This window comes from Bufo bufo, chromosome 3 (genome assembly GCF_905171765.1).
Source record: "Bufo bufo chromosome 3, aBufBuf1.1, whole genome shotgun sequence".
NCBI lineage: Eukaryota > Metazoa > Chordata > Amphibia > Anura > Bufonidae > Bufo > Bufo bufo.
In genome coordinates, this window is record NC_053391.1 from 409,149,290 (window position 1) to 409,172,322 (window position 23,033).

Consider the following 23,033-nt stretch of genomic DNA (forward strand, 5'->3'; position numbering starts at 1 on the left):
ATTATCACTGAAACGTACAGGATCTGGAATATGAGAGGCGTTTGTTCTCAATGCTCGCCTTTCCCTTCCCCCCTACTCCGAGTCCTAGATATAATAGTAAATGTGGACGCAGAACATAATAACACGATCCCAAAGGAACTTACTTAATTGCACCCTGGTCGACTCAATTTTACCTGGCGGCGTATTACCCTCTAGAGAAGAACTAGCTACACAACTAGACTGTACATCTATTTCCCCACTGATATACAACAAGTTCCTTCTCTCAGTCAAACAACTTTTACAAGACGACTCATTACATAGACCAATGACAAAATTTGAATCTTTCATCTCTCAACAAAAAACCCCTAAAAAAGTAGTCTCGTCCCTCAGCAAACTTTTATCCACCCAGACTGTAGAAGAGAAACTTCCCTTCATCAGGGCATGGGAGAACGACCTAGGTAAGGAATTGTCAGCAGACGACCTAAACAGACTCTTTATAGTTCCCAAACAGGTATCTAGGTGTATTAGGATGCAAGAATCGGGTTATAAAGTTCTCACTAGATGGTACCTCACACCGGCTAAGTTGCATACATTTAATCCTGACTATAGTCCCACCTGCTGGAGATGTGGCCTGCATAAGGGCACATTTATGCATATGTGGTGGACTTGCCCTCTTATTGGTCCTCAGTAATTTCCCAAATTAATAGCATTACCAATATGAATATTCCTATCTGTCCGGAGTCTTGCCTTCTACATCTTTTTCCTGTGAAAAACCCTTACATATACTCTGAAGCTAATTAAGCATCTTTTAGCTGCTGCTAGAATTTTAGTGCCAACTTATTGGAAATCAACTTCCCCTCCTTCGATGGAGCAGTGGGTTAAAAGAGTAGACTCCTTATTCCGACTAGAGGAATTAGCTGGCTGGGAGGCAAAAAGTCACAATACATTCCAGAAAATATGGAGCTGCTGGGCGACTTTTCGAAAACTTACAACATAGGATGAACTGGTCTGCACTATTTTCTGCTACTATTGCTTCTTACAATTATATTTCAATAAAAAGAACGTTGAAAAGAAAAGTGAGAAACCTAAGATGACTGTTTGGTAAACTCTGCAGAGACTAGATGCGGTTGAAAGAAGTTGTCTGGCCCGAATGGAGAAGATGGGGAAAGAAAACGTCTACATCAGAGGAGACATCACCTGGGAGGTACTGGATGTGAGAGGCATATAGTGCTGTATGTTTGTTAGTGTCCATGCAGCAAGTAAAATATGTCTTTAGTCCTAGGGCGAGCTTGTGTGTGTATGTGTTTAGGGCAGATACTTTGAGAATATAGCACATATGTATTGGGGCTTGGGCCCCGGATCTTTTGAGACCCTAGCAACGCCCGTGGTTCCAATACTGTACGGAGCAGGAGCTCCGCACAGTATTAGAATGTATTGTCTCCAATGAGCCGAAGTTATTGCTTTGCGAAGTCTAGCGAGACTTCGGGTAATAACTTCATAAATTAATTTGTACTGTAAAAAACTATTTAACGAACTCTGGTTCGGCTCCAAGTGGTACCTTGGAACTGAACCAGAGTCCAGGATTTTTTTTTTTTTATAGTACAAATTAATTTATGAAGTTATTACCCGAAGTCTCACAAAATAACTTCGGTTTATCGGAGACAATACATTCTAATACTGTGCGGAGCTCCTGCTCCGTACAGTATTGGAACAACGTTTTAATGCGAATCGACTTCGGATGTTTCATCCAAAGTCGATTCGCTCATCCCTAATCACAATATAGCCATGAAGCCTTGGTGTAAGGGTATGGCTACACAGCAACATTTCAAGTAATAATTGGCAATTGTGTTGAAATGCGACACTGCGATAGTTGAAAAAAATCCAGATATGCTGGATTTTGTTGCAGGTTGTGAGCACTTTTTCTTAGCTTTATGCCAGTCGTCTGCTGCTTAGCTGCATTTTCACAGTCAAATCACAGCTGTAAAATAGTCAAGCAACAGCAAGTTGCTTAACACATGTAGCCGTATTCATTCACATGTCCATGCTCAAATCCATGAAAAGGTGGTCAGTGAAGCCCGTGAAGGATCCGCGTGTGGTTCATGTGTCATCCGTGTTTCGTGGACACTCTGCAGCTGAAAAATAATTTTCAAAGCGTCTCTTCCTAATGATTCATGAAACATGGATAGCATCTGTGGTTTGCATGGACCCATAGGCTATAATGGGCATGATTTATCCATGAACACAGGCAAAATAGAGCATGCTTCTGTGCTGAAACAGGGATGTGTGAATACACATGCTGCAGTATTTTCTCCGGCCAAATACCGTAAAAGGGACAGAACGGAAGACATCCTGATACATACTTAACGGCGCGCTCCCTTCTTCAGAACTTCAGGCAGATGGCGCACCTATGACGAGATTTTGAGTATAACAGATCCCTGCTCTTTGGGTTTCTGGAGATCCAGGCAACTGACGCATTTTTTATCCTCTATTCCGACCTCCACGGGGTATGACAGGGCTCTTACCTCGTTTGAAAAAATTTGTGTTGGGTTGGGCGCCTACAGACATTCCCTTTCTGAATGTTATCAGTCCTTGGTAGCCCCTCGACAGGACTATCTTCCACCGTTTGTGGCTAAATGGTCCCAAGACCTGGGAGTGAACATCCCCCCCGATCACTGGTCAAAACTCTTCAGTCTGCTCTACAGGTCATCCATAGCGAGTAGGTTCCAGGAGGCGGGTTATAAGATAATGTCCAGATGGTACTATGTTCCAACCAGATTGCAGAAAATGTTCCCATCCGCGTCTCCTATTTGCTGGCGTTGTGACTCCGATATGGGCTCCATGATGCACATTTTCTGGGATTGCCCAAAAATTTGTCCTTTTTGGCAGTTGGTTCATAAGACCTTGTCCTCAATTTTCAGATTTATGATACCACACACCCCTGGTTTCTTCTTATTATTTCTCTCGGATCTGCCAATGAGTGTGCTTCGGAAGTCATGTTTGTGCTCCCTGGTGATAGCGGCTAGGTCATGTATCCCTGCGAGATGGAAGCTCTCTGCGCCTCTGACAATCAGTTGTTGGATCCAAAAGGTGGAGGAGATCCGGAGAATGGAGGAACTCACCTCGCAGCTGCGAGCCAAGCATAAAGCCTTCCTTGATTCATGGGCCCCTTTGTTTTCTTTTCAGGAGTCTCAGGAGTTTCAGGACCTTCTGGCGTAAGCTGTGGATCTTACTCTGTGGGTTTACCCCCTATACAGTACCCACCCCCCCTTTAGTGTCTATTGTTTGTGTGTATCGTTTCCCTCCTTCTGTTGTTTATTGTCTAGTGGTTGCTCCTCCTAATCTGTGTGCATTTATGCTGCTTTACTCTTCCTGGTAGCTTTGTTTTAAGGCCAGGATTATGTTTTTACTATTTTAGCCCGATGTGGTTATGGATCAGTCGAAAGGGTTCCTGCTCTGGCGAGGTTCCTATCATTATACCACAAGTGCCATTAGATATTGTTATGTTAGTTGACGTATAAGGTGATATCGTTGATGTGCTATATCTTTGATACAATGGATGTACAGTCGTGGCCAAAAGTTTTGAGAATTAGATAAATATTGGAAATTGGAAAAGTTGCTGCTTAAGTTTTTATGATAGCAATTTGCATATACTCCAGAATGTTATGAAGAGTGATCAGATGAATTGCATAGTCCTTCTTTGCCATGAAAATTAACTTAATCCCAAAAAAAACTTTCCACTGCATTTCATTGCTGTCATTAAAGGACCTGCTGAGATCATTCCAGTAATCGTCTTGTTAACGAGCACAAGGCTGGAGATCATTATGTCAGGCTGATTGGGTTAAAATGGCAGACTTGACATGTTAAAAGGAGGGTGATGCTTGAAATCATTGTTCTTCCATTGTTACCATGGTGACCTGCAAAGAAACGTGTGCAGCCATCATTGCGTTGCATAAAAATGGCTTCACAGGCAAGGATATTGTGGCTACTAAGATTGCACCTTAAAGGGACACTGACAGGCCTGATAAACATATTTAGTTATTCCTATGCAGTCATAGGTCTATTAAAGTGTATTACAATCACATAAGTGTACCCCCTGTCGGCATTTTAAACCATGTAAAAACAACTTTATAATCATCTGTCAATCAGCTTCCTTTTATGCCCAAGGGGCGGTTTTTCACATCTCTTTATGCCCAAGGGGCGGTTTTACTCCTACCTTTGTGCCCAGCCGCGCCTCAACTGTCGCTTCCTAGCACCGCCCAGCTCATTATTATTCACTGGCTGGGCGGCTTTTACAGTCCCCGATCCTCCCGAGCCGACGCAGGAGACGCTGGCATTGAATAAGAGACGCAGGCGCACTGTGAGTGAGGGTGCCGGGGGTACAAGTGAGTTCAATTCCAGGGTCTCCTGCTGCATTGAACTCACTTGTAACTTCTGCGCGTGCACCGGATAACTTGCCCGGCACCCTCACTCACAGTGCGCCTGTGTCCCTTATTCAATGCCAGCGTCTCCTGCTGCGCCTGCGTCGGCTCGGGGACTGTAAAAGCCGCCCAGCCAGTGAATAATAATGAGCTGGGCAGCGCTAGGAAGCGACAGTTGAGGCGCGGCTGGGCACAAAGGTAGGAGTAAAAACACCCCTTGGGCATAAAGAGATGTGAAAAAAAACACCCCTTGGGCATAAAAGAAGCTGATTGACATGATTATAAAGTTGTTTTTACATGGTTTAAAATGCCAACAGGGGGTACACTTATGTGATTGTAATACACTTTAATAGACCTATGACTGCATAGGAATAACTTAATATGTTTATCGGGCCTGTCAGTGTCCCTTTAATCAACAATTTAGAGGATCATCAAGAACTTCAAGGAAAGAGGTTCAATTCTCGTTAAGAAGGCTTCAGGGCGTCCAAAAAAGTCCAGCAAGCGTCAGGATCGTCTCCTAAAGAGGATTCAGCTGCGGGATCGGAGTGCCACCAGTGCAGAGCTTGCTCAGGAATGGCAGCAGGCAGGTGTGAGCGCATCTGCACGCACAGTGAGGCGAAGACTTTTGGAAGATGGCCTGGTGTCAAGAAGGGCAGCAAAGAAGCCACTTCTCTCCAAAAAAACACATCAGGGACAGATTGATCTTCTAGATAAAATTAATTATATCACCACACTGGATAAATCGGTGGTGGTATCTGGTTACACCAAAATATATAACAGATTAGTTTTGTAAGCTGGGATTCTTAAAACATAGCCTTTACTAGATCATTTAAAATATTGGTTTTTAACAAGGTGATGAACAACAACATTTACCTCCACTATACCAATTCAAATACATGAAAAAAAGGGTGGATCTTACCACATCTTTGCAAGATCCACAACCAATGGAGGAGGTCCTGGTGTTAGATGATACCGGGGACCAGCGCGACCAGGGTGCTTGTGTTGGTGTTGGCACCGTGAATAGCTCCTAATCGGCCATATTATGTCTTTCCTACCTCATTGAGGGTTGGGGGCTATTAACAGCGCCTGCCTAACACACATGGAGCACCCGCCCCGACAGGGGCGACCCCACACCGAACCTTTCCCTCGGTATGGGTCTAGTGTTCTATATGGCCCTAATTACAAAGCCCTACATGCCATGTTTCTGTCTTGCTTTTGAGACATCAGGGGACTTCACACATGTATTCAAGGGCAATAAAGATCAAGGTGGTTTTAGCCTCGTATCTTCACTCAGGATAGTTGATGGTTCTTATCCTTGAGGTACCATGGGAAGTGTCCCATGACAGCCGGTGTCTCACCACAAACAGTGATTTGGGCCAAATCACTGTTTGTGGTGAGACACCGGCTGTCATGGGACACTTCCCATGGTACAGCAAGGATAAGAACCATCAAATATCCTGAGTGAAGATACGAGGCTAAAACCACCTTGATCTTTATTGCCCTTGAATACATGTGTGAAGTCCCCTGATGATGTCTCAAAAGCAAGACAGAAACATGGCATGTAGGGCTTTGTAATTAGAGCCATATAGAACACTAGACCCATACCGAGGGGAAGGTTCGGTGTGGGGTCGCCCCTGTCGGGGCGGGTGCTCCATGTGTGTTAGGCAGGCGCTGTTAATAGCCCCCAACCCTCAATGAGGTAGGAAAGTTGAATTAGTCTTACCGGTAATTCCTTTTTCGCGAATCCTCCATGACGGCACCTTACTTGGAGATTATCCTCCTCCTCCAGCCAGGCAGGGACAGGAAGGTTCAAAAGGGCCCGCCTCCTCACTTATCTTCAGTGTCTTCTGGACTTGACAGGCCCTAAACTTACACACTCATTCGTGACCTTCACCAGTAATTCATCTATTCTCTGTTATACATATTAAATCTCATACATATAACTCTATAGACTAATTATTTAATTTTATAACTAGTCTTTTTTTTTTTTTTTTGGGGGGGGAATATAAGCGGTGCCGTCATGGAGGATTCGCGAAAAAGGAATTACCGGTAAGACTAATTCAACTTTTCCCCTCCCCTCCATGACGGCACCTTACTTGGAGAACTAACAGATTAGTCAATTAGGGAGGGACAACTGCTTGTAAAACTTTCCTACCGTAGGATAGGTCTCTTTTAGAATCAATATCTATCCTATAGTGTTTTACAAAGGTATGAGGATTCGACCAGGTTGCTGCCCTACAGATCTGATCCAAGGAAGCGGATGCTTCTTCCGCCCATGAAGTCGAAACTGCCCTTGTTGAATGAGCCTTGATATTTACCGGGGGTCGTTCCCCTATTGCTATGTAGGCTTCTGAGATAGCCGATTTTAACCAGCGTGAAATAGACGGTTTGGACGCTTTTAATCCTTTCCTACTCCCTAAGAATTGGACAAATAGGTTATTAGATTTTCTCCAGTCTTTAGTTTGTGATATATACTTCAGAACACACCTTCTGACATCCAAAGTGTGAAAAACCTCTTCTTTTTTAGATTTGGGATTTTCACAGAATGAAGGAAGAACCACCTCCTCCATCCTATGGAACTCCGAGACAACCTTAGGTAGAAAGGAATTGTCGAAACTTAGAATTATTCTGTCGTCCCTGATCGTCATGAAGGGTTTTTTAACCGAGAAAGCCTGTATCTCATTAACCCTACGTGCCGAGGTAATGGCCACTAGAAATACTGTTTTAAGGGTCAGATATCTGATATTTGCTGACTCTAAGGGCTCAAAGGGGGGTTTAGTGAGACCGGAGAGGACAGAGTTTAAATCCCACGGAGCGACCAGAGGTCTACTCCGGGGTCTGAGTCTGACGGTTCCTTTCATGAAGCGAATGCTCCACGGATTAAGAGCTATTTTTTCGTCTAAATAGGCACTTAAAGCTGAAATTTGGACTCTAAGAGTGCTAGGTTTTAACCCTTTATTAAAACCTTCTTGAAGAAAATCTAGAATAGACAGAATACTCCCCACGGAGTTAGAAGTATTTTCTGAACACCAGGAAACATATCTATTCCAGATTTTGCGGTAAATTCTATTAGTGACATCTTTTTTGCCGGCTAGCATGGTATTAATTACTCTGTCCGATAAACCCTTAGATTTTAAGACTGCCCTTTCAGGATCCAAGCAGAGAGATGCAGACTTTGCGTCTTTGGGTGGAAAACTGGTCCTTGACAGAGGAGGTCTTCCGACCAGGGTAGAATCCATGGATCCTCCTTGGACATCTTTGCCAGGAGAGGAAACCAGGATCTCCTCGGCCAGTTGGGAACAATTATGATTACCTCGGCCCTCTCTTCTTTTTTTTTCCTGAGAACCCTTGGAATCAGAGGCAGAGGTGGGAAGCAGTATGCCAGTTGGAAATTCCAAGGAAGAGCTAGTGCATCTGTTCCTGCACTCCTCGAATCCCATGGATCTAGGGAAAAATAAGTTGGTAATTTTGCATTTATTTTGTTTGCAAAGAGGTCTATTTGGGGAAGACCCCACCTTTGTGTTAAGGTCTGGAAAATTTCCTCTTTTAAACTCCACTCCCCCGGATCTAATTTCTTGCGGCTGAGGAAATCCGCTTGGATGTTTTGCGTCCCTTTTAGAAAAATCGCTGATAGGGAGAGGAGATTCTCCTCCGCCCACAAGAAAATCTTGTTGGCTAGGACTTGAAGTTGTTTGCTTTTTGTTCCTCCCTGGTGGTTTATATATGAAACCACCGTCTTGTTGTCGGACCTTATTTGTACGTTGGACCTCTTTAATTCTTCTGAGAAGTAACTCAGAGCCTCCCACACCCCCAGAAGTTCCCGGTGGTTTGACGAGTACCTCTTCTGGGATTGTGACCACTCCCCTTGAGCTGACACTGATTGGAGATGTGCTCCCCAGCCCCATAGACTGGCATCCGTGGTGAGGATCAACTGATCTCTCACTATCCAAGGAACTCCCCTCTGTAAATTTAAATTTGATTCCCACCATTTTAGTGAGGACCGAATTGGATCCGGAATCGTTATTAGACTGTCTAGGGAATCTTGTCTTCGGTTGCATATTTTTAACATGAACGTCTGAAGAGGACGGGAATGTATTTGCGCCCACTTCACTGCCGGGATACAAGCTGTAAAGGATCCTATCAGGGCCATCGTTTGTCTTATGGTGTGGGATCTTTGTTGCCTGAATTGTTTTACTTGGGATTGGATCTTTGTGATCTTTTCTGCTGGTAAAAAGCATTTTTGGCTCACCGAGTCTATGAGAATTCCCAAAAAAACTATTCTTTGTGTGGGAACTAAGTGGGACTTTTCCCGATTTAAAATCCAACCCAGTTCTTCCAGTCTGTCTATCGTTTTGGATAGATTGATCTCTAGGTCTTTCTGGGAGTCCCCCACTATTAAAAGGTCGTCCAGGTATGGGATTATCATTATTTTTTCCCTCCTCAGAGGGGTTATTGCCTCTAGCATAATTTTTGTAAAAAGCCTGGGGGCAGTCGTTATCCCAAAGGGTAGAGCTTGAAACTGGAAATGTTTTAGATGCCCTTGGACCCATACCGCTATTCTCAAGAACGGTTGAGACCCTGGATGAATGGGTACGTGAAAATATGCATCTTTCAAATCTATGGATGCTAGAAACACCCCTTCTTGTAGAACTTTGACCGTGGTTCTTATAGATTCCATCCTGAATTTTTCGTACTTTATGGACCTGTTCAGGGCTTTCATATTTATGATGAGACGCATTTTCCCATTTGTTTTTTTTACTAAGAACACCCTGGAATAACAGCCCAGACCGACTTGGTTTGTTGGTACCGGAACCAAGACGCTCATCTGAACTAGCAGTTCGATTTCTTTTTCCATGCAAAGCTGGAGATGATCCGAGCTCTGAACTGGAGTCTGAACAAATAAAGAGGGGGGACTTTTGACAAAGGGAATACTGTATCCTTTGTGGAGGGTATTTAGTAACCAGTGGCTGCATGAGTATTTTTCCCAGCAATCCACAAATTTCCCCAGTCTTCCCCCCACTGGGGCTCTGGCGTCATTTCTTGGAAGATTCCTCAGAACGGGGAGAGAACATAAAACCCTTCCCTTTCTGTCTTCCTGATCTCCAGTTTTCCGTTTTACTCCTTTTATTTTGAAAACTAACCTTTTTTTGGGGACGAAAAAAGGGAGCTTTCCTCTTCTTTTTATCCTCTGGGAAGTTCTTTTTGGAATCAGAAGCTTTCTCTAGAATTTTATCTAAGTCCTGACCAAAGAGAAGATTACCATAAAACTGGATGTTACATAGTTTTGCTTTGGAACCTGTGTCTCCGGACCAAGCTTTTAGCCAAAGTGCCCTTCTAGAGTTATTGGCTAAAGCCGTAGCTCTTGCGGCCAGCCTGACAGAATCCGCTGTTGTGTCTGACAAAAAATCTACGGCCTTTAATAAAAGAGGGAAGGAGTCTGCAAAATTTTCATATGGAGTATTGGATTTTAAGAGTACATCTAGTTGTTCCAACCAACTTTTTAGGGACCTAGCAACGGACGTGGCCGCGATATTGGGTTTAAACAAAGCCGCGACCGCATCCCAGGTTCTTTTAAGATTAGCATCCACTTTTTTGTCCATAGGATCACGCAATGATCCTGTATCTTCAAATGGCAAAGAAGAACCTTTAGCTAGTTTGGAGAGTGAAACATCAATTTTAGGACAACTCAAGAACGGGGACAATTCTTCTTCGTCAAAAGGAAGCCTTTTCCTAATTGTTCGGGGTAAAAAAACCTTCCTGTCAGGATTTTTCCACTCCCTCAAGATAAGAGACTGCAGATTTTTGTGTACCGGAAATACCCTTTTCTTCTTAGTTTCTAACACTGAAAACATTCTATCCTGGGCGGACCTATGTACTTTTTCTTCCTTAATTTCCATGGTATCCCTGACCGCTTTCAATAGATCGTTTATATCGTCAGAAGAAAACAGATAATTTTTAAAATCGCCATCTGAGTCAGAGTTGTTACTATCCTCATCACTATCTGAAGAAACATCAGAGGAGGATGAAGAGGTTTTTATGGGGGATTTTTTCCTGGGCTCCTGTTTTGATGTCGACGGAACGCTAGCGGCTGCAGAAAAATCTGAAAAAGCGGTTTTTATTTCCTGCTTAATCAGGCACTGCAATTCCTGTTTTAGGGACGGGACTTCTTCCCTAACAATGCTATCAATGCATTTTCCACACAGTTTTTTAGCGTAATTTTCGGGGAGTTTGGCCGAACATACGCGACATCTGGGTATTTTAGATTTCGGCGATATTTTAGGTTTTACAGAGCTATCTTTGTCACTCTTCCATACAGAAAAAAGGGAAAAGATGAGAAAGATTTAATAACAGTGCAAGCAGCATTCCATACTCACAACCTGGATGTCACTCACAGCTACAGGTTGGTCCATAGCTTCCTCCTGATCCATAAGTGCGGATATCTGAGGCTGCAGGAAACTTGCAAACTCTCTGGTCAGAGGCAGACATCCGACTTGACCAGGGCGCCAGTTTTTAAAAACTACGTAGGCCGGAAGTCTCCCCAGGACCTCCGACGTCATCCGGCCCGGCAACTCTCCGGCTACCACAATTAGGCCCCCAGATGACGTCACCCGCCGGAGCCGAGAATCTCGGGCAGCAGGCAGCCTAGAAACCGGAAGTACTCCTTTGAGTGTCCGGTTGCCGCGGCTAGTCACTACGCGCTGGCGCGCGCGAGTTTTGAATATGGAGAGGACCGCGGCAGGCTCCATGGAACGGCCTTACTTGCCCAAGGTAAGACCGTGGCTGGCGCAATGCACCCGCAACTCCGCGATAGCTCCCGACCGGAGCACGAACGTAGTCCTATCTTCCGCCTGGCAGGGACAGGAAGACACTGAAGATAAGTGAGGAGGCGGGCCCTTTTGAACCTTCCTGTCCCTGCCTGGCTGGAGGAGGAGGATAATCTCCAAGTAAGGTGCCGTCATGGAGGGGAGGGGAAAAGACATAATAGGGCCGATTAGGAGCTATTCACGGTGCCAACACCAACACAAGCACCCTGGTCGCGCCAGTATCATCTAACACCAGGACCTCCTCCATTGGTTGTGGATCTTACAAAGATGTGGTAAGATCCACCCTTTTTTTCCATGTATTTGAATTGGTATAGTGGAGGTAAATGTTGTTGTTCATCACCTTGTTAAAGGGAACCTGTCACCAGGATTTTGGGTATAGAGCTGAGGACATGAGTTGCTAGATGGCCACTAGCACATCCACAATACCCAGTCCCCATAGCTCTCTGTGCTTTTATTGTGTATAAAAACCGATTTGATACATATGCAAATGAACCTGAGAGGAGTCAAAGCTTGAAAATATGACTCTTCTCTGGTCACACAAGTAAGATAAGACTTATGTTAATTTGCATATGTATCAAATCGTTTTTTTTACACAATAAAAGCACACCGAGCTATGGGGACTGGGTATTGCGGATGTGCTAGCGGCCATCTAGCAACCCATGTCCTCAGCTCTATACCCCAAATCCCGGTGACAGGTTCCCTTTAAAAACCAATATTTTAAATGATCTAGTAAACGCTATGTTTTAAGAATCCCAGCTTACAAAACTAATCTGTTACAGATTGATCTTCTGCAGAAAGTATGGTGAATGGACTGCTGAGGACTGGGGCAAAGTCATATTCTCCGATGAAGCCTCTTTCCGATTGTTTGGGGCATCTGGAAAAAGGCTTGTCCGGAGAAGAAAAGGTGAGCGCTACCATCAGTCCTGTGTCATGCCAACAGTAAAGCATCCTGAGACCATTCATGTGTGGGGTTTTTACGGCTTTCCAGTATTTAGCCATCTATAAGTGGGGTCGCCCCTTTCGGGGCATGTGCTCCGCTTTTAGGCAGAGATAGCCAAAAGGGACACCCAGGGACAGTTCATCTCCCGACAACACTGGTTATTATAAACTCTGGTGGGCGTAATTCCAAAACCACAGGAACCATGAGTAAATTCACCAAATAGCCCACACTGTTTTCACATGGTATTGTCTATGTATAATTGACCAGGATATGCCCAAGTATCTGTTTCAAAATATCTAGCCACTTTTAGTGGGCACATATATTATCTTTATGCATAATATTTATGTGGGGGTTATATACATTTCTTTTTTCTGTTGGTTTTATTATGTATGATTAAAAGGTTAAGTTTTATAGGTTTTTTTGTTTTCTTAGTAAATTATTTTTTTTATCCCTCTTACAATAACACTTCTGTGAACCGCAGCCCATGTAGTTAACTTTTAAATAAAGGAACAGGTGTCTCTACATTAGAACAAGTTCCTTTAAGGGCTGTTTTACACAAGCAAGTCCATTGCGGGAATCACGCTGTGTGAGCGAATGATCCTCCATTGTGAACTTGAAGGAGCCCTTCTCCAGGTTCATACTGACAAATCGGTCACCGATCCTGTAGAAGTAAGGTCAAGCAGAGGCACACAGCATTATAATTCGTGATAATGGAGTGAGCTCCCACAAGGCCAGAGCAGAGGATCAGGCTCACACACAGAGCACAATTCCCACAATAGGACTCGCTCATGTAATTCAGCCATAAGTCATGTTCACATAAAAAAAAATATATCTTTACTACACAATGACCTGTAGTCAGTCTGTAATTAAATAGGCAAAATATGCATGCAAATATAGTGTGACATGTGCTAAAGTGTCATAGGGCCTCTCCAACTGGTGAAAGAGCTAGTTTGTTGTACATTTAGGGGCCCCCTGTAGCATAAAAACATTTTAAATCCGCCATGTGTAAATGCTCCATGTTTCACCGTACTCCAATCCTTGCAATAGTCAAAAGTATACTATACCAGGAGCAGATCACAACACTGCAGTGGCACAATATTGATGACCCATGCGAAGGGTGTGTTGGGAATCAGTCCCCCGCCGATCAGCAGTTTCAAATAGTTGTAATGCTCATGCGCTGCTTCTTCCTTTGTAGCAGCAGTGCAGATTACTTACAACTGCCCATCCAATTCAAGTAAATGGGACAGAGCGGTTGTAATTACCCTGCACTACAAAGGAAATGGCGCATAGGTAAGCTTTGAAGAAGCAGGCTTGCGCCAGCACCACAACCCACTCAAATAGCTGATCAGTGGGGGTGCCGGGAGTCAAACCCCACCGATCTGATTGATGACCCATCTTGAGGGTACAGTAGGTCATCAATATTACGCTACTACAAAACCCCTTGTAATAATGAATTAATTTTATATAGTTAGAAGTTGTTTTTTTTTGCAGTAAAAATGCCACCATCAGATATTAGCTGAAGGTCTATGGGGAATATTAAACAGAGGAGACATTAGCAGCATTTTGGTCTTTCCCTTCAAAATGCAGCATGCTGTAGCTCTGGCGTTTTCACATCTCTAATAACTATAGGGGGAAAAGCCGGGGGACCCACACAATTCAGCTGCTCTGTAGACATACACAAAGCACAAACTTAGTTACGAAACCACCAAAAGTTTTACTTTATTTATAAATATAAAAAATATACAATGTATACAAAACGTCGATACAAAATGTAAGACTTTACAAGCACAGCCCTGAAGAAAATCCTTTCAGAGTACTATCACCACGGCGTCACACACCTAAATGGAGACAGAGGAAAGAACATTTCTTCATGATTTTCATGAGAAATTAAAGTTACATTCTTATTAAATTACCATGACAGATTTAAAGGGAACCTGTCATCACCTTTATGCTGCCCATACTAACGGCAGTATAAAGTAGAGACAGGTGAGTTGATTTCATCGATCTGTCATTTATAGGGTAAGAGTAAGTGGTTGCCGAGAACCAACATCCCCATCATTGCAGACTGGGCCTGGAAAAGAGTCCCGGCCACCTGAGAAGAGTCCTGGTTACTCATGAATTCCTGCTCTCCTGACCACCTGCTGATGACTGACAGGCTTCTACCTAGTTTTCTCCCTTTCTCTCTAGGAGAGAACTGACAATCAGCAGATGGGCGAGGAGAGCAGGAGATTATAATAACCAGGACTCTTCTCAGGTAGATTTGACTCTTTTCCAGGCCTGAGCTGCAATGATTATGATCCTGGTTCTCAGTAACCACTTTCTTTTAGCTGATTAGTGACACACCGCTGATATCAGCATTTCTGTCACTATTTTATACTGCCCTCAGTGAGGTCGGCATAACGTTGATTGCTCCTTTCCCGTGCAGACATTGAAAAGGTTGTGAGCTGTCTTGTTTGGAATTTCAGCACAAGCTTGATGACAGGTTCCCTTTAAATCTGCTCCATGGCTTACTTTCACCATTAAACAATACAGTTTAAGATTTAAAGCATGGACAGTCTAAAAAGGCTGCAGACTGATCAGTGGCTGATGCGGGATGATAAATCCAGTGCACTTTTAGACCTCATTCACATTCCCATTTTTCACAGACCTGTGCCATCGGCATTTTCTGCAGATGGACTCAGGATAAATAAGCAATATCAGATAGGTGGGGTTCCAACTCATGGCACCCCCACCTATCAGTATGTGGAAGAGAACGCAACAGTAGTGTAAGCGCTTCATTCTTTTCACTTTTAATTTGCTCACCGTTCAAATGGCAACAGCAAGCAGGTCGCCGGCGAGCAGATTAAGAGTGAAGAGAAAGCAGCGCTCACACAGGCACTGCGTTCTCTTCAAACTGCTGATCATGGGGGGATGGGAGTCAGACCCCCACCAATCTGATATTGGTGAGATATCCTGAGGATAGGTCATCAATATAGGAAGCTGGCCAACACTTAATGGTATTGCAGTAATCTGCAAGACCACACAGTCATTAACAGTGAACTCTGAATAAATAATTCCATTCTAATGGCTTGTGTGGAACTCCGCAGCTACATCCAAGCATGGCCACGCTGTGTGGTTGTACCCTGTAAATGAATGCTTGCAAGTGGAGATCTTGATGACAAAAAATAAAAGGCTGTTGACAGAATCCCCTTCAAGTGTAACTGTCTGTTCTAGGCTTCCTGCACACAACAATATCCGTTTGTGGTCTGCAAAACAGATACCAGCCATGTGTGTTCCTCATTTCGTGGATCAGTACGTCCTGATAGACGTCTGTTAGAAGTGTCTATTCTTGTCTGGAACATGAAAAGGACATGTTCTATTTTTTTGTGGGGCTGTGGAATGGAAATACAGATAGCACATTGTGTCCACATCCAATCCAAAAAAATAAAAAACACATGGGACACTGTCTCAGAGGGGATACAGTGTGGTTTTCGATGCAGAATTAGTTGTAAAAATCCACTGTGTGAACATCCCCTGAAGATGTATTTTCTGAAACTAATGCTCCGAGGAAAGTTTCAGTGTTTTTCAGGAAAGTCACTTTCACATGCAGTTTCAGCCAAAGACAGAAGTGGATTCAACAAATGGAAACTATAAAGTTACCCCTCTCTGGACTGACTTCTGGCTTTGAATCAAAAAGCTCAGTGACATTTTTCTAAAAATGCTGTGCAACACCCACCTACCATTTTGGATTTGTACTAAACCTTAAAGACCAGCAGGAAGTCACTTACAGAACAACTCATGAACATACTGGACGTCCCTTCTGCTCCCAAGCCGACTGAAAACACCGGTTGCTCACTGCAGTAGCTGGCGTGCGCCGATAAGTTTGCTTCCAGCAATGCTTGTAGCTTCTCGGTGTTCATGCCTTGAGACTGAAGTCAATTAGAATATCAGATGGTAGATTAAGTCACTTTATGGCCACTTTCACACGGCACTATTTTGCATCAGTGAAAGTGGCGAGAGGCTGGATTCACAGACTGCATCTCTGTTTTGGAACCCACAATACAAAGAATGGTGTTAACAACCCTATTCATACAAAGTGGGGAAAAAATAAAATTAATTATATATATATATATATATATATATATATATATATATATATATATATATATATATATATATACACACACTTTGAACCATTCTTGTAGCGACAGAGGTTGCTTTTTTTTTCCCCATTACTTTTCTCCAACTCCAATACCACTGGCACGCCTGCTCTTAACTACCAGAAGTGCAAGCGCAGAAGTTCTGCTTCTGTAACAGTGACCGCATGTGGCCATTCCGGGTAGCTGCACATGAACAGTCACTGCTCCCGAAAAGCAAAGTCACTGCTTACACTGCTACTCACAAAATGGTCAGGGCCATGTGAGATGTCCAGCCTTGTCAATCTACAGGTACGTGGGGGCTTCACCAGTAGAGAAACCCCTCACAAGTGATGAGCTCTGTTACAATCCCTCTCTGAATGAGAGGAATCGATCCGTCACAATTAATCTGCTGATCTCTAGTTAAATGGTTAACAGGAGCTGAGCTGCAGTAAACAGGCACAGCCACTGCACAGAGGATGGAGGTTAAGGGACCTGCAGTTGAGCGCATTGAAGATCCACACATTTCTGCAGATTTGCCGGGGAACGGGTCCGCAATCGGCTGAGGCTGCCCCACGGACTGTGCTCGTGCATTGCAGCCCGCATTTTGCAGGGCGCACACACCCGTGTGAAAGAGGCCTAAGACAGGATTGCTGGAGATAGCCTAGAGCTATACTTCACTTCGTCCTGTAGGAGAATGGCGTGTCAGTGTTCACCCTTGACCGCCACCCCATTAAAACAGGATATGGGAACCCTGTTCTTGTAATCAGTGGGGGTCCCAGTAGTCAGACACACATCATTGATCCCGTGAATAGGGGGTGGATCAGTATCGATTTGAGGAAAACCCATTCAAAGCGAAGCAGAACGAAGGGGGGGGGGAGAACCACTTACTTTACAATTGATGTACACTCCACATTGACACACGATAAAGCAGCTGGTTACCGTTAGATTATTCCTGCAAGACAAACGGTTAAACTAAAACATGGCAAGATTTGGAGATATGTGCCTTCAAGTGTAGAGGCTTACCTATTACAGACCGGGCACACCACTTCATTTCCGTTATTCAGTCCAACTACGGAATCCAGACACTCCGCTTCAAACTGAACAATCCTTTCAATTTCTTCAACCATCGCTTGTTCTGCAAGGAAAGAAAACGGTTCAGTGGAGAGAACTACATGGCAGAACTCATCGTGCCCAGATGGACGGGCAGGACCCCGTTCTTAAGATAGAAGAAACTGCTAACTAGCCAGAGGATATCCCATAAATGTCTAGATGGAAAGTGCATTTAATGGTATATCCACAAGGGACATAAATACAGCACAAACTGACCAGTGGTACAGACTTTAACCCCTTCACAATGCTACAGTCTGCATCAACAGACTTCCAGAAAATAGAAGTGGGAGGCTGCTGCTCCCTCTAGTGCACCCAAACCCATCTATCAAGGAGCCTTTCTACATTAGGCCAGGGATGCTCAACCTGCGGCTCTCCAGCTGTTGTAAAACTACAACTTCCACCATGCCTTGCTGTAGGCTGTTCAGGCATGCTGGGAGTTATAGTTTTGCAACAGCTGGAGGGCTGCAGGTTGAGCATGCCTGGGCTAGATGAGCGACACTAAGGATTTTAAGGCTATGGCCCAGATTTACTAATGCGATTGCGCCTACAATCTGTGGAGCAAGTAGGGTTTCTACAACTTTTTTGGACTTGCTCAAAAAGAGCTGGTATTTATTGGAAGGGGTGAAACTTCACAGGATTAGGGATGTGACCCAAGAGGTATCATTTTCACCAAATTTGCGACAATTCTGGCGTAAAATTATGCCTCAAAGTAAACCAACCATCACTGTATAGTCAGAGAGAAGTGTCTAAACCATATTTACCATCCAGCCCGAGCCCCTGTGATAAAATCGGGTGCAGGTCTAAGCTTAGTAGTTTCAGAAAATGTGAGAAGATCCAAATAGCCAAGAGTAAATCAGACGCCAAATTGCTAACCATGAATCTTAATTTTCATATTTACCTTCTAGTAAAAGCTCTTGCTTGATTTCTTCCAGAATAACCAGCTCTTCAGGGTCCTGTAATACGCCAAAAGTCTAAAAGTGAAACAATAGATAGGCAGCATAGGTTATGATGTAATATCTGCATCAAGTTGTAGGTTGTGAACATTCTGACACCATAAAGTGTCACAGCCCCAGAGTCTCCGTTCTCCCGGAGAGCAGAGACACCGGGGAAGCCGGCAAAGGAGCAATCAGTGGTGCCTTGCCGGCAAGCGCTCTGATTGGTTAGTCTACAGAGACTGAGGGTAGACTAGAGACTGGGGGTGTAATGGGGGCCAGCAGTGAATGGCAGTATTAGGGTACTTTCACACTAGCGCCAGGACGGATGAGACAGGCTGTTCACCCTTTCGGATGAGTCCTGCCGCTATTTAGCCGTGCCACCGCTCCGTCCCCATTGGCTATAAAGGGGGGGCAAATTTCCAGTTCACGGCGAGAGGCCGCCAGACTAAAAAGTCAGACAAGCAGTATTTTTAGTCCGGCAGCCTTTCACCATGCACTGCCGTGCTGCGCCGGAAGTCCACCCACGTCCCCATTATAGTCAAAGGGGACGGAGCAGCTGCACGGCAAAATAGCGGTAGGACGGATCCGACAGGGTGAACAGCCTGTCGGATCTGTCCTGCCGCTAGTGTGAAGGTAGCCTTATAGACAGGCTGTTCTCTGCTGGAAAAGCCTGCCAGATCTAATAAATGCAAGTGTGAACCTACCCTAACCAGTCCACCACTCCATTCAAATGGAGAACACAGAGTGAGGGGGCTCCAGAAGGTCAGACACATATCCCCCAAGATGTTGTAGTAGTGCCATAAAGAACAGCACAGCTTGCAGCACTTTTCTGTGTGCAGTTACCTGTGAGAAGGAAGCCCTCTGCCATAGCGATGGAAGCCTGCCGCTGTGCATGGCCCTCCACTCCTCCTCCATCACCTCCTGCACCAGGAAGGAGCCTCCGACAGCCGCACTGCCGACCTGGCGGAACTTGTCCAGCAGCCTGGAGCGGTTACTCTTCAGCCTCTCCACGCATCTCTAGGGGCACAAGGCGGGAGGTCAGCGCCCTGCACACAGCGGAGAGCCGCCGGGCACGGCGCCGCGCCATTACCTTCCGATAGGTCTCCTTCCACGGAGGGGTCGTCCCCTTGTACAGGGCGCGATGTCTCTGCGAAGCCTCCATCCTCTCACCACTTCCTCGCCCGACGGCCTGATGACCGATATTTAACTGCCCCGCCCCCTGTGATGACCGCGGTGCGGTGCATGCCGGTACTTGTAGTCCTGCGCTGTACTCTCGCTTTATCATAGCTTCATCAGCTCCCCTGTACACGTCCGCCTTCTAGGACCGCTGCCTTCCTCACCCTCACACAGTTTTAATACATGGCAACCCGAGTTTTTCTTTTTTTTCTGGACAACTTATCCTAAAATCAGAGCCAATATTTTTACAAATTGATTATTTTATCCATGTCTATATAGTTCGCATTACCAGCATTTACTGTGAGCTGTAAAATAATGATAATTACCACCAAAACAATCTAGTTCAAGTACCCTCAGCCTCAAAAAAATCACAGACACTTCTATTTTTTTCACGGAAAGGGGGAAAAAGTCACCTATTTTTACGGACTGTCCAGAAATTTCTGGACGGTTGGCAACCCTGCTTGCAAATGGCTGTAAGATTGCACTATGCCAGGGGTGGCCAACCTGCGGCTCTTTGCTTCTTCAAGCGAGACTCTTAGCTGTGGAGCCGGGAAGCAGTCAGGGCGGCTCTCCTCCCCATGCTCAGATCTCTACGTCCTGATGCACACAGTGTGAGAACATAGTACGTGGAGACACGCATTATGTCCTGACATTGTGCTCATCAGGTCACAGTGGAGAGCGTGTCAGACCTGCAGAGTAGCAGGTGTCTGACAGTGGCGTAGCTAGAAATGACTGGGCCCCACAGCAAATTTTTGAATGGGGCCCCCATCCCCAAGTAATTTTTTTGCAACCCCTTCCTTTCATGCCACCCCCATTCCTGTGGCTAGTAAAGATCGCTCTCTCAGACCAGGCCCGGCAGATGTTCCCTCCGTTTTCTACACTGTCTATACTGTCACTGTATATCATTTAGCTGTGTAATACTGTTGAGGGGGCCCTGACCAAATCTTTTAGTCCTCCTCCTCCTGGATGGGCTCCCTTCTGGGTCAGGGCCCCAAAGCAGCTGCTTCCCCTATAGTTACGCCCCTGGTGCCTGAGCAGGAGAGGGATAAGATTTTTTTAAAATTCTAGAACTGAGCATGGGGGTCTGATCTGAGCATTGGGGGGGGGGGGGTGACCACGTGTCCCGGATCACCCGGGACAGTCCCGCATTTGGAGAGTCTGTCCCGGGTCCCGGTCACCCTCATTCCGGGACAATGCAGTGTCCCGGAATGACCTGAGCCGCCGACCGACAGACAAATCACATTTTACATTGTCCACTGGCCATAAGATTGGATTCTGAAACCCCAAAAGAACAGCTGACACTGCTGGGGAAAGTTTAAAGGGGTTATCCAACAATAAACTTGTTTCTTGGACCTCTTCAGAGTGGCTTAACCCCCGCTGCTGGATTCCAGCTGCATCGCTCCATGGCCACCTCCGCAACACCCTGTTGACAAGTCACGTGACTACTACAGCCAATCACTGGCTGCAGTGGTGACCAGTCACCCATGCAGCACATGACACCGTGACGTACTGCGGTGCCTGGCCGCAACGGTCAGGTGATGACCCTCAACGTGATGTTGATTCCCAGAGACCGTGGACCTGCGGAAGTTGCCGTGGAGCAATGCAGCCGGAATCGAGCAACAGGGGACCGGGTAAGTATGAACCCCATGGTGGGTCCAGCCACTTTGAAGAGGTCTGTTAAAAAAGTTTACTGTCATATAACCCCTTTGAACTAGCCATACAATTGTCCTGCAGGTGAAGTGTGGTATTACAAGCTGGCTGTTCAAACATATGGCCGACCGTGAAACAACTGGGCCCCACCTGCCAGAGTGAGAGCTACTCTCTGTTAGCAGCTATCCTCTCTGGTTCACACAGGGGGCGCTGAGCAGGGGATCCCTCTCTATGACGTTCATATGCCATAACTGGATATCTTGAGGGGATGTTCATAAGACAATTAGAGGCTTCTGGGAAGTTTTCAGCGTGCTTGTGATCTTTTATAAAATTAAATTTATCAAAACAATAAATACATGGATTAAATGTTATTTACACAGTTACACAATATGTCATAAAACGCTTACAAAACCGAGAAAATAGGGTTATCTCGTGTAATCGCATCAATCACTTTAACCTCTATTCTGCCAAACAAAGCTTTATTTGATGAAAACGCTGTAAGCATATTAACAAATAAAAGCATTGGTATTATTAAATAACACACAAATTCCTTAAAGGGGTTATGCAATAGTAAAAATACACCCCACAATGCTCGGGCCCCTCCTATAGAAGATACTTACCCGGTCCCTGCCACCCGCGTCCCTCCGGTTCCCTGCATGGCCACAGCTCCATCTCCTGGTTGCTCACATCAAAACATTCCACGACGGAGGGGTTAATAAGCAGCTAATAGCAGGTTGTGACCGTGACCAGCCTCCCTAGCATCGCGGGTGACTCTAGGGAGTCTGGTCCCTGTCACGGGCTGCTATTGGCTGCTCCCCTCGTCGCCGGAGGTTTTGATCCGAGCCACGGGGAGATTCAGAGGTGGCCGTGCAGAGATCCGGAGGGATGCGGGTGCCGGGGACCAGGTAAGTATCGTCTATAGGAGGGGCCTGGCATTGTGGGGGGGGGGGGGGGGGTGTATTTGTACTATTGGATAACCCCTTTAAAGGGAACCTGACACCAAGATCTTGGACTGTTATCTGCACAAGTAGAACTTAGGGTGACTACGTGTCCCGCATTTGGAGAGTCTGTCCCAGGTCCCGGTCACCCTCATTCCGGGACAATGCAGTGTCCCGGAATGACCTGAGCCACCGACCACTGCTGTTGTGACAGTCACTTCTTTATACTATGCGATCGCCGAATCAGATCGGCATCGCATAGTACTGTCCTGTGTGTGTGTGGCTCCTCCCCTGCCTTGCTGCGCGGCCGAGTAGCGCGACCGCGTGATGATCTTAGACTCACGTGACTTCGGACTGGCCAGGATCTCTACTGTGCCTGTAACTGTGCGGCCGTTATCAGCATTAAAGAGGACAAAATGTAAGTTTAACTTTGCAATGAATAATGATGTCTGCCTCTTCTTTGGGTTTAGGGCAGCAAATATTTATTTCTTAGAAAGTTGGATCGGATGTTGTGTGACTTGTGAAACATGTACTAAGTTAGTTACTACATGGAATTAGAGGCAGGAAATGGAATGTAAGTGCAAATTAAAAGATAAATGTAGAGAGGCTCAGGCAACATATAAGCAATGGATATGTAGATGTTAGGGCATGCAAGTCTGGAATATTGTTTTGTTCTGTTAGTCGACCCATTGTACAGCGCTACGGAATTTGCTGGCGCTATATAAATAATAAAATAATAATAATTTTGCTGGCAGGGTACATGGATGTAGTGTGTCTGGCTACAGTTTTTGGGGACAGTTCCTTGGTTCCAAAAGCAGGACACCAGGGAACAAGTTTGGGATGGCGGGACAGGAACCTAAAATCTGGACTGTTAGGAAGCATGATGTTAGAGAGCCGGAAGTTCCTAAAGTATCTCTTCTGTTGTCTTTGTCTTCTGATCAGAAC

At 45.2% G+C, this 23,033-nt stretch overlaps 1 protein-coding gene and 1 long non-coding RNA gene across 3 annotated transcripts; one reads left to right on the plus strand and one right to left on the minus strand.

The window, feature by feature from the left end:
• The first annotated feature begins 1,264 nt into the window (after positions 1-1,264).
• On the plus strand, positions 1,265-15,055 carry LOC120995588. Its single transcript, XR_005777633.1, has 4 exons — positions 1,265-1,276; positions 3,373-3,378; positions 14,404-14,562; positions 14,633-15,055. It is a non-coding gene; the product is annotated as an uncharacterized LOC120995588 (long non-coding RNA).
• Positions 13,842-19,531, minus strand: RPAIN (RPA interacting protein). 2 transcript variants are annotated; one of them, XM_040424866.1, is made up of 7 exons: positions 19,415-19,531; positions 19,168-19,341; positions 18,288-18,360; positions 17,303-17,414; positions 17,168-17,231; positions 15,929-16,069; positions 13,842-13,999 (listed from the first exon to the last, which is right to left on the minus strand). In XM_040424866.1, the coding sequence occupies exons 1-7, from the start codon at positions 19,484-19,486 to the stop codon at positions 13,970-13,972; spliced, it is 666 nt and encodes a 221-aa protein (XP_040280800.1). In that variant the 5' UTR covers positions 19,487-19,531; the 3' UTR covers positions 13,842-13,969. The 2 variants fall into 2 exon arrangements, with proteins under 2 accessions (XP_040280800.1, XP_040280799.1); XM_040424865.1 differs by lacking the exon at positions 13,842-13,999 and having other exon boundaries at positions 15,065-16,069.
• Between the last annotated feature and the right edge of the window lie 3,502 nt (positions 19,532-23,033).